Source organism: Astyanax mexicanus, chromosome 2, assembly GCF_023375975.1.
Source record: "Astyanax mexicanus isolate ESR-SI-001 chromosome 2, AstMex3_surface, whole genome shotgun sequence".
NCBI lineage: Eukaryota > Metazoa > Chordata > Actinopteri > Characiformes > Acestrorhamphidae > Astyanax > Astyanax mexicanus.
The window spans coordinates 75,499,959-75,512,287 of NC_064409.1; the positions used below are offsets into that span (position 1 = coordinate 75,499,959).

The window sequence follows — 12,329 nt, forward strand, 5'->3', positions numbered from 1 at the left end:
GAAATTTATTAAAGGGGCTGTGGCTTGGAAATGATTTAGAACAAAATTCAAGCAGGAATAAAATGAAGGAAATAAAGTGTAATCTAATATTTTGCTTGTAAATTGTAGTAAAATTATTTTAACAGCATATTTCATTATAAATCCACTAATAGTCTTGTTAAATTAAGTATAACACATTTTTAAAGAACTATAATTGTGGCAGTGTGAGATGTAGTTGCCAGAGAAACACAACCAGGTCTTTGTTTAATCTTTATAGGGTCTAATTTAGTCTTGCTGATTAATCTATTATTTATGTTAAGAATCTAACACTGACAGTTACAGTATCGACAAAGGACTGTGTTTTAATACTTATTTATCTGATCTTTATATGTAGTGCAAAAACTGATCCTTTATAATTCTTTACTAGGATTGCATTTTATTTTCATTGCATATCTACCAGAGGCAGAATTAAGGTTTCTGGTTAATACTTTAATATTTTGTTTTTTTGTTGTTTTTCTCATAGCACCTTAAAACATTAAATTGTGGTAAAATCTGTTAAATATTTTATTTATGTAATAGTTTAATATCTGAACTATATCGTAGAATAAAGGCTTTTTTAAATTATTTTCCCCTCAGTATTGTGTAGCACTATATCTCTCTCACAGTAATACGGCTCTTTAAGTCTTCTGAATAGGTCACATGTGGTCTTATTGGCAGTGACAGTGATGAGAATAGAGGAGGAAACTGATGCTCACTAATATTTCTTTCTCTGTTTCTCTCAGGCTGGACGTAAGGATAAGAGTGATGCTCTGAACACGGCCATTGACAGGATGACTAAGAAGACCCGTGACCTGCGCAGACAGGTTAGTTTAACCTCCTCTTTTCTTTCTTTTTCTTGATGTTCCTCCTTATTTCCTCTCCTCCCCTCTCCCAGCTGTCTGCAGCTGAGGTTAAGCGTTCCACACACAAAATCCCATTGATTTTTATGGAGTCATTAATGGGAACATATTTGGATCTTCTGCTGCAACCGTTGCTTTAAGATATTTATTTTTATAGTCTCTCTCTCCTGGGGATAATATAACTGTCCATTACCTATTACATGTTGTTTTATGTCTGTTTTGAATGCAGTGGACTGGCATGCCTTTCTGTTTCATACGATTACTCCAGGAAGTGCATGCTTATAGTGTGTTGTAGGAATGCAATGAATATTTGTTAGCAGAAAATATTTATTCGATAATAGCAGAAAAACGTTTGTGCGAATAAGTGAGAACACTGAAAAATTCATACCATATTATTAATGTATTGTAAGTTTTATTGCACTAAGTTATATTGCCTATTTTTTGACAAATTGCACTGCTGAGGTAAATTCCCAATTACAATGGCACTGCTGAACGAGATGTTTTATTAGCACTGCTTAGGTAGAATTGTTAAAATAGCTTTTTTTTTTGTAATTAGGAAGCACTGTTAAGCTAAATGTGATTTAGAATAGCACTACAGAGGTAAGTTAATGACTTTAATGGCACTACTGAGCGAAATTTGTCAGAACGCTGTTGCTTAGGTAAAATTATGATGTTATATAGCTTTCCCGAAGGTAGATTTATTAGAATAGCACTGCTTGGGTAAAATTGTTAAAATAGCTGTAATGAGGTAAATTTAGGATTTGAATAGCATTGCTGGTTTAAGTTCATAGTTAGGAAGTATTGTTGAGGTAAATGTGGGATCGGAATATAGAATTTTTGAGGGAAATGTTTTATTATATTAGCTCTTTGCTGAAATAGAAAAGTTGATTAGAATACCACAGCTTAAGTTAAATTATGATTAACACAGCTATACTGAGGTAAATTTATGATTAGGAAGCATTTCTGAGGTTAATTCTTGTTTTATAATAGCATTAGAATAGCACTGATTAGGCAATATTAGTAAAAAAGCTATAATGAGGTAGTTTAATGATAAATATAATGTTTCTGGAGTAAATTCATAATTACAAAGCATTGCTGAGGTAAATTCATGATAGCACTCTTAAATATATGATTGGAATAGCGTTACTGAAGTAAATGTATGATTTATAAATTTACCTCAGCTATACTTTTCTAACTAGGAAGCATTGCTGAGGTAAATGTGATAAATGCTGAGGTAAATTCACGATGATAGCATTGCTTAGGTAAATGTATGATTTCGAATAGCACTGCTGTGGTAAATGTATGATTTAGAAAAGAGTTTCTGAGATAAATTCATAATTAGGAGCATTGCTGATGTAAATGTAATAAATGCTGAGGTAAATGCATGATAATAGCATTGCTCAAGTAAATGCATGTTTGGAATAGCACTGCTGAGGTAAATGTATGATTAGAAAAGTACTGCTTAGGTAAAAACTGTTTTGAAATAGCTCTGCTTAGGTAAAATTATGATTTTTTAAAATATCTATAATAAGGTACATATATGATGTAATATATTCAGGTTTAGGTAAAACTATGATTAAAGTAGCCATAATGAAGTAGATGCATGCATGATTAGAATAGCACTGCTTAGGTAATGTTATGATTACAGTAGCACTAAGATGAATCAGTCAGCGGAGCTTTAAGAAAGTGTTCAATACATATTTTTAAACTGTACTTTTTTCCATTTTGGCTATTTAATTTATTCAGTGTTAAAGAAAAGTGTTTTGAAAGTGTATTTAGTATTTGGCCAAATGTTTAATTTTCAGTTTCGCTGTTAGATTTGTATTTCAGTGCGTCTCCAGTATGTAGTTAATGAGTATGTGTGTGTGTTCTTGTTTTCAGCTGAGAAAGGCAGTGATGGACCACGTCTCCGACTCGTTTTTGGAGACTAACGTTCCTCTGCTGGTCCTCATCGAGGCTGCCAAAAACGGCAATGAAAAGGAGGTGAAGGAATACGCCCAAGTTTTCCGCGAGCACGCCAACAAGCTGATCGAGGTAGGCACCTGCTTCTGCTGAACGGAGGAGCCGAGCGTAGTGGCGTACATATGGCACATTCCTAGCGCTGGCCCCGGCTCAAAACAAATGATTTGGGCGATGATTTGAACGCTTGCAGGCGGCCATGCGTTTTGCTCGACAGGCGAACAACGGAGCCAAATCCGGAGAAGTCTTGTGCACACATGCGGGAGAGGCTAGTTAATGACTCCTCAGTCCCCTCACCTGTTCATTCTGTTCATTCTGGCGTTTTTAAAGTTACATTTTTTTTTTCTTTTAAGGTTAAAAGCCGTGAAAAGGTCTGTCTCTATGGAGGAGCGCCGTGTTTCAGAGAGCCTGATTCATTTTAAAGCACAAAGAACAACAAATTCTTGTTCAACAAAAATTTAAATATGACATTTTACGGTATTTAGCAGATGCCCTTATCAAGAGCAACTTACAACAGTAATAGCGAAAAAGTAAATGCATTTGTGGGAATTGGTGAAAACACTGAAAAATCCATACCATACTATACAAATTTATTAGAATAGCTCTGCTTAGGTAAAATTACTAAAATGGCTGTAATGAGGTAGACTTTTTTTTTTTTTTTTTTTAGGAGAAAATGAAACGAGAAATCACATTTTTCCACACCTGTTCATTTTGGCATTTTAAAAGTTACATGTTTGCTGTTAAAAGCAGTAAAAAGGTTTGTCTCTTGGGAGGAGCGCAGTGTTTCAGAGAGAGCCTGATTAATTTTAAAGCACATTAAAAAATTCTTGTTCATCACAGATTTAAATATGACATTTACAGTATTTAGCAGACGCCCTGATCCAGAGCAACTTACAATAACTGTGCTTCGTTGTTTAGTTTAAAATATCCAGAGCTAGTTTGTAAAGACTAGGATCAAGAGATACAACACGCTTTGATTATGTTTAAAATCCCTTTTTTTAAGATTAGTTTAGAAACTCTTTGAAAAGATGAGTCTTCAGTCGGTATGGTAAGATTGTAAGTGACTCTCTGAGCTGTTCTGACACCACCTTGCTCCTCCAGCACAGAGAAATGTCGGGATGTTTGTTGTTTTCTGTTGGTTTTGACAGATAGTGGTTCGAGCCGAGCCTAACTGGAAGCTCTAAGAGCTCTTAGTACAGATCTGGATTTTACCTCAATTTCTATCAAGTAGGAAGGAGCTGGTCCATTTTTGCATTTTTGGTTTTGTAGGCCAGAGTCAGGGGTTTGAATTTGATGCGAGCAGCAACAGGAAGCCAGTAATGGGAACTCAGCAAAGGAGTCACATGACTGAACTTCGGAAGATTGAAGACTGAAGAGTCGTGCTCCTGCCTCATTCTAAACTAGTTGCAGGGTTGTTGGTGGCTCGCAGTAGAAGACAAGCCAGAAGAGTGTTGCAGTAGTTGAGTCTTGAGATGATAAGAGACTGTAGAAACACCTGATTGGCTTCCCAAGAGAGAAACAGTTGAATTCTTCAGATGTTATACAGGAGAAATCTGCATGACTGAGTCAGATTTGCAACTGGTCATCCATTACCACCCTAAGGCTTCATGCTTCTGCTGATGGAGTGCCCAGTGCGGATAGCAGATACCCACTTAATTTATCTACAAATGCAGGTTTTTAGCCACACCCCTGTAGTTCACACCTCAATCAGACTGAAGCCACACCTGAATCCACTCCTAAATCAACAAGCCCAACAAATCCCAACAAGCACAAGATTATCAAAACAGTTCTTACAGAAAGAATTAAGCTAAAAGTATCTTTAAGTCAGCCTACCTTACAAGCAGATGATGATGATGATGATGATGATGATGATGATGATGATGATGATGATGATGATGATGATGATGATGATGATGATGATGATGATGATGATGATAGTATAAAGAGAACCAAGATCTGATTTAAATATCATAATTGTAGTTGAGTGGATCTGTGTCTTTTAATATAGCGATCAGTGAGCAGTCGTTTAACCGAATTAAAGTCTTTGTACCCTCGAGCACCGAGCAGTGTCAGAGCTCTCCTATCTCCAGTTTTGACAGGTTTGATGTTTCTGCGTAAACTGGAAGCTGAGTGTTCTCTTTGTGCTCTGGGCGTTTTATAACTCCCGGAAATAGCAAAGCGTGCTGCGCTTCTTAGGAGGGCAGGTTAATGCCTTTGATTGACAAGTTGGTAAACATGAGGGAATGTGAAATGCTGAGATAGTCAGAAAGGGCTTTGTAGCAAATCTATAAAAAAAAGGTTAATATTCTACATCAAAACACAAATTTGACAAAAAGAAAATGGGGCAGCAGTATGATTTTCATGGTTGTGGGTAAGTAGGGGGCATAGCTTGGGTGGTGAAGGACAGTAGTAGTGGGTTTTGTTGTTTGTATATGTTACAGTGTAATGTCTACAGGTCACTGAAGGCATGGCGGTACCAGAAAGGCAATAACGTGACATGGAATTACTACATTGCCCGTTTTAATACAGAGTACACAAGTTTGGACTCCCGTGATAAGTTCAGTTTGTGAGTGCATACTACAGAGGACAGGAGGAAGCGGGACTTTTATTCCGTAACAGCTGCTTTCTTGATGACGCCACCCTCTCAGGGAAACGGAAAACGCTGTTTCCTTAAATGTAGAAGCACATTTTCACATAGAGATGTGGTTTAATTGTTAACAGTGACTAAGTCTATATTCTCATATACTTAGTCTAAATAACTTTCAACTGTATTTTATCACACAGCAGTACAATTTTTAAACCTATAACTTGCTCACTCTAACTGCATTCTGGGATATCGGGCTGTAAGACGTTCACACAAGTCACCTTCCCTGCATCCTTGATAATGAGGGAGGAGCAGGAACTCTTTATTTGTAGTAAAACCGTGAACAAGAATATGATGGGTACACACCACATCAAACTGAGCATGCGTTAACAGTGCTAATGAGGCTAGAGCATCAGTTGTAAAGTAGTGAAGAGGTAGAGTTACAGGTATACAGTGAATAGTGAATATTTGAATAATGTTCTAATCCAGATTGTGAGAAGCAACAACTACTCAACTAAGTGACGAAAAAAAATAAATAAAGAAAACATCAAACATAAAAAAAAAAAAAATAAAAAAAAAAAGTTTCAAAGTATCCTCAAGTGCAGCTGCAAAGACCATCAAAAATGTTATGATTAAACTGGCACTCATCAGGACCGGCCAAGGATAGGAACTGCAAGACTTATCAGAGTTACCAGCCTCAGAAACCGCAAGTTTCTGATAAGAATTTCCCAGATAAGAATTATTACAAGTATTTTGCTTTAACACTTTTTTTTTTAAGTTGCTGCATTTCCTTGTGTGTGCTTTCATATATATATATAAGTAGAGTGATTGAAGGAGAGAGAGCAAGAGAATTGTAAATTGAATTGATGAACGTTTGAGGAAGATTGGATTCTAAATGCATCAGCGTCAAACATTCAAGCAAATTTTGGTCTGTGTGTAGATTCAGTGTGTGGCATTAGCATAACAATGGGCACTAAGTGGTTCACAGTGGGGGAGCGGGGGAAAAGGGCATGGATTGCCTTAGGGTGAAAAAAAAATCCTAGGTTTGGTCATTCTATCAAACGAGCTTGGCGGAGGAGTGGGTTTCAGATGCTGGACAACACTGTTGAGCCTTTCAAAGGTGGTATTGGTCTTAATTTGGCGATACACTGATTGAGAGGAACCTACCTGATGAACCCTGTGAAGAGCTTGTGGTGGTGATGGGTGATTTTAGGGTATGGGTATAAAGGAATAGGCTGGGTGTACCTGTGTAACCCTAGTTCAGAGGTCACTAATAGGTGTTCCGGACCCAGACATTGTCCAATACGGACCGAAACCGATAAACTACAGAAAAGAATTTAATTCGCAAAGAGTTTATTTAAAGTGGCGGAACTTTTCTTGTCTTTTACGGTATAACGTTACGTGCTTTGCGTCACAGTAAACTTACAGACCAATCACGTGTGGTGTAAGATCACCAAGCGGTCTCCTCATCTGTGCAGTGAGAAGCAGCAGTCTGAGAATAAAGCGAGAAAGTCTAATACAGATGGTCCTCACCAGAAAAATAAATTAAAATACTCCCTTTATAAAACATACTAATAGTAAAATATTAAATTAAATAAAACAGCTGTTTTAAAACAAAGCTGATATTTTGGCCAAGTTCAGCAAACATTTCTCTATATATTGTATGATTTATCATCAATTTTATTATCATGACAGGCAGGCCTAAATCAAACATAAATAAAAGAAAGTAGAATAAATATAGCATTTTGAAGCAAAGTTAACATACAGATTCACATTATTAGACTAGATAAGTTAAATTATTGAGGGTGTTTCTATTTATTGTATGATAAGTTGATAATGTAATTATTGTGACAGGCCTATTTAAAACTATACATATTGTTGAAATATACAGAATAGAATGTGTAATTTATTTTACATTTATTAGTCTTTCAGTTGTTGATTACGTTAATAAAACACTGAGATAACTACTATAGGCTTCTTCAGTGAACAGTATATAATACTGGATCATAACACAAGTTAAAGATGACCCCCTGCTCTAGTTGTTAGATTGCAGGATTTTTTTATATTGTTTTTTTTCCCCATTTTTATTTAATATTAGACCTAATTTGCTTAAAAACAACCAATTTTTACCCCATGCTGGATGAGTAAGCAGGTAGAATGCATCTTCTCTGCCTTGATTGGCCAGGATGACACACATATATCGTTCTTTCCCAGGTTCTCAACATTAATCTTGCCAGTTTAAAGCAAAATGCACTGTTCAGCACTGGTGCACGTATTGGTCTGTAGTCAACAATGCCCTCAAACTGCTTATTTATCTTTGGTAGCGGTTGTTTCTTGTTATATTCTCGCTCATGGAAATGGCCCATGTATCTCTCTCTGTCTTTCTCCCAAAGGATCTGATTATCCGTTCACATGGTGGCGTCCCAAAGAGCCAAATTCATGTTTAGCTGTCTGCTTCCGCATTAAGGCATTTCTCAAGTCTCAGGATTCCAGCCCGCACCTGCTCTTTAAGAGTTTTGCTTTAAAGCAGGGCAGTGTCTGCTGGGTTTGCTCCAGTTTCTGTCCAACACTTAGTTTGGCCTATTACAGCTGGGATTCTGACTGAGAGTGCACTACTCTACCATCACTAAGCTTGATGGCCTTTTCTTTATTTCACTCTTTCAGTCTAACAACTGGCAATATACTAGTGCAAAATGTGAAACTCATATATTGTATAGATGTATTACACTTTATTAATTTTTCTTTTACTGTTGATTATGGCTTACAGCCAATAAAAACCCAAAAATCAGTATCTCAAACTTTTGACAGTGTTTCCAATGTGCCAAGTCCTGCTGGAAAATGAAATCTGCATCTCCATAAAAGTTGTCAGTAGCAGAGGGAAGCATGAAGTGCTGTAAGATTTTGTGGGAAAACAAAACTGCACTGACTTTAGACTTGATAATAAAACACAGTGGATCAACACCAGCAGATGATCAGCATGTCTCTCCAAACCATCACTGATTGGTGGAAACTTCACACTAGACCTCAAGCAGTTTGGACTGTGCGTCTCTCCACTCTTCCTCCAGACTCTGCTCCCTTGGTTTACAAATGAAATGTAAAATGTACTGATGATCAGTGATGGTTTGGAGAGACATGTGATCTGCTGTTGTTGATCCACTGTGTTTTATTATCAAGCCTAAAGTCAGTGCAGTTTTGTTTTCCCACAAAATCTTATAGCACTTCTTTCTTCTCTCTGCTGATCAACTTTTATGGAGATGTGACTTTTATTTTCCAGCAGGACTTGGCACTCTGGCCACCCTTATGTTTATTACCCTTTATTTCTTTGAGACACTGAGTTTTTGGTTTTGATTGGCTGTAAGCCATAATAATCTACAATAAAAGAAATAATGCTTAAAATAGATCACTCTGTGTTTAATACATTTATATAATATGAGTTTCACATTTTGAACTGAATTACTGAAATAAAGTAACTTTTCAATGATATTCAATTTTTTGGGATGCACCTGTATATTGCAAGATTAAATACAGCATTTTCACCCACGTTTGCCATAATTTAGCATGCCTTAATATTATAAATGCTCTCAGTGTATCTAAGATTGGACTAAAAGGATTGCTACTCCAAATTGACCATGCAACTTTTAGAGATTTTCGAGAATTTCCGTGATCTTGCATCTCGTGTGTTTGGTACACTTTGCGGGACATTCTTTTCTTTCACACATTTTGAGCTTTTGATGTCTTTGAATAACTGAAAGTGACCAGTTCATGTAGCTGGAACAGATGTCCTTGCAGCATTTTGTCACTATAGTGTGTAATATCTTAATGATTTGTTCATTTTCAGCTCTTTCTAAACTATGGAGAAGACCTGTAAAAACCACATAACCCCCATTTTTCTCATTATTCAGATAAAAGTTAAATGACAGTGCGCTTGTGGCCTTTTTCAGTTCAAGGTAACGCAATGATATTCACCTTTTTTCACAGAATATTAAACAATATTTTCTTTAAAACAGGTTTACACTCACTCTTGTCAAAAAACATAGTTTAGGGATGCATGACATTAGTCCTTAGATTAAATGAAGCATTTTCTTTTTCAAAATGTAAAGTTTAATTCTTTGCTTTACGTTCTTCAGGGACTGTAGACTTCTTCAATTAATACCACAATAAGCCACAATAAACTTCTTTTTTAAAGGTTAGGAAAAGTTGTTTTTAAAAGTTTAAGCAGTACTGGTATGTTTTATTAGTTCAAAGGAACACAATTCAGCTATTAATAGAAAAATATATAGTTTAGGGTTTAGTAGCTCTTTAACACTCATTAGCATACACAACTGAGCTAGCTCATCTGTTTGTCCTTTAATCCGTCTGTGCATATACATCATCTGCATGCAGCAGTGAAGTGAATAAAGAACAGTACCTCCTTAAATTCATCGCCACATAAGCTGGGTAGTAAAGGTAATTTCTGCTTGTGTATGCTGCTGTTTAGTTAATCATAAAGAGGTAAAGATTGCACTGTGAGTTCTGCACAGAGGGATTGTAGTCTAGTGAGCTCATTAAAGTATTAAAGCCCTTCTGAGACGAGTTCCCAGGAAGGGTTGATTTGGGTTTTTTAATCAGTTTGCTCATTGTTCATAACTTTGCTGAATGTTTATAAAACAGAGCTTAATTTTAGTATCACAGCCCAGCCGTTTTTGATCAAGCGATGGATATTTTAAATGAAAGTATTTGACCTCATTTTGAGCCCTTGTTAGTTTTTTTTTTTTTCTGCTGTAAGTAATGAACCAGATTCTATTAACCACTTGACTTGACTTGAAACTACTTGACTTATTTAAAAAAAAATACACAGCTCTGAAAAATAAAAAAAACAGATTTTAAAAATTGAGTTTCTTTGATTTTACCAAATTGAAAATCTCTGTAATATAATCAAAAGCAAGATGGATGATCACAAGCAATCAATCCAAACTGAATTGCTTGAATTTTTGCACCAGAAGTAAACGTATAAAGCTATCCAAAAGCAGTGTGTAAGACTGGTGGAGGAGAACATGATGCCAAGGTGCATGAAAACTGTGATTAAAAACCAGGGTTATTCCACCAAATATTGATTTCTGAGCTCTTAAAACTTTATGAATATGAACTTGTTTTCTTTGCATTATTTGAGGTCTGAAAGCTCTGCAGCTTTTTTTTTTTTTTTCAGCCATTTCTCATTTTCTGCAAATAAATGCTCTAAATGACAATATTTTTATTTGGAATTTGGGAGAAATGTTGTCTTTAGTTTATAGAATAGAACAACAATGTTCATGTTTTTCAAACATATACCTATATATGTGTCAATATCAAAGAAACTGATTCACAAACTGAAGTGCTCTCTTAATTTTTTTCCAGAGCTGTATGTATATGTATATATAAAAAACTAGAAATGCAGTCTCCTTCAAATCTACTGACTGTATTGGCTCAACCATATGTTTTCATTCTGCACCAGATCAGTTTTGGCAGCACGTTAGCACAAGGGAGTAAATACCCTAAGAGACTTGCGAGAGTCTTTGCACACTTGCACTTGTGGTTGTTTTGGGAATAGTTCTCCATTTGAGAGTTTCACAGCAATTTGTCACATTTAGTAGACTGTTGTACTTCTTATTTGTGCCTCTCCAAGCTCAAATTTAGCACCAAGATGTTGATGTTGGGTATTTTAACTTGAACCTAATGCATTTTGTACGTAAATGACACACACCTAACCAATCCATGTAAGTGGTGTAAAATTACAAGGACTTGACTATAATCTGAGTGTTGCCTTCTCCATCAGCAGCCAGAGTCTGAGCGAGCACAGATGGCTCTTAGATCTCAGGAATGTTCCTCACAGTGATCATCGGTGCAGTCTGAAGCTTGTGCTATTCTTCCTTCTGCCCCTAGTGTTGGGGCATTGCTAGTGATAGGAGAAGTCCATTTAAATGGAAATTAGGTAATTGGTCTCCCATATTTGGGAGAAAATGGGTTTATACTAAAATTAATTATAAGAAAGCTTAAAATATCTTCAGTTCTGGCAAAGTTAAAACAATTTTCCAACCTTTGGTTTAAAGATTTGTATTCATATTGTAGACACTTTGGACAGGGGTTAGAATAGCCACTCCCACTGACAGGTGAGGCACAAAAGGATGTGATGCACTTAGGTTTATTAAAGGTTATTTATATAGTGCTTTTTACAACAGACACAGACTCAGTTTTAAGCCTTCGCTGCAAGTGAGCAAGCCAGGGGCTAAGAAAATCAGAAAATTTAAAACAATGGTTCAGTATTTCAGTATTGCATGTCCTAGTGTAAGCAATCTAATTTTAAGAAAAATCTAGTGTGAAATGCACCTTAATCACATATATAAATCCTGATATTTTCCTTTTGTGCAATTAGATCCAACTGTTGGATCTAAAGACAGAGGACAATACTGCTATATGTTGGGTTGGGTTTTAAATACAACACTAACCAAAATGAACCACTTCTGACACCAATCTTTAAATGTGAACTAATCATTAGAAATTGGTGAAAATCTGTGCTTTTGAAAGTTGGTAAAATACTGCAAAAGCAAATATTTTGGTACTAATTCTGACATGTGGATTATGATTCAATGTCGCAATATATTGTGCTAGTGTAAGCAAGCAAATTTTAGGAAAAATGCTAATTGCGTGAAATACACACTAATATGTATGCAGAACCTGGCAAAAAAAAAAAAAATTGTGCAATTAGAACAGTGGGATCTAATGACTAGGTGCCATTCTGGTGGGTCAATATGTTTTGTGCGGTTTAAATACAACACTATTCAAAATGATCCACTTCTGACTAGGGTTGCAGCGGTAACCGGTTTCACGGTATACCATGGTATTAAAATGCACGGTTATCATACCGTGTGTGTTTGCTTATTACCGGTAAAACG

General features: G+C 36.0%; 1 protein-coding gene across 1 annotated transcript in view; it reads left to right on the forward strand.

Moving 5' to 3' along the window:
• ctnna1 (catenin (cadherin-associated protein), alpha 1) overlaps positions 1–12,329 on the forward strand; it is a 268,835-nt gene that overhangs the window by 138,867 nt on the left and 117,639 nt on the right. The window contains exons 8-9 of the mRNA XM_049475253.1: positions 762–842; positions 2,760–2,912. Of these exons, the coding sequence (XP_049331210.1) occupies positions 762–842; positions 2,760–2,912 (234 nt within the window). The remainder of the gene's footprint in view (positions 1–761; positions 843–2,759; positions 2,913–12,329) is intronic.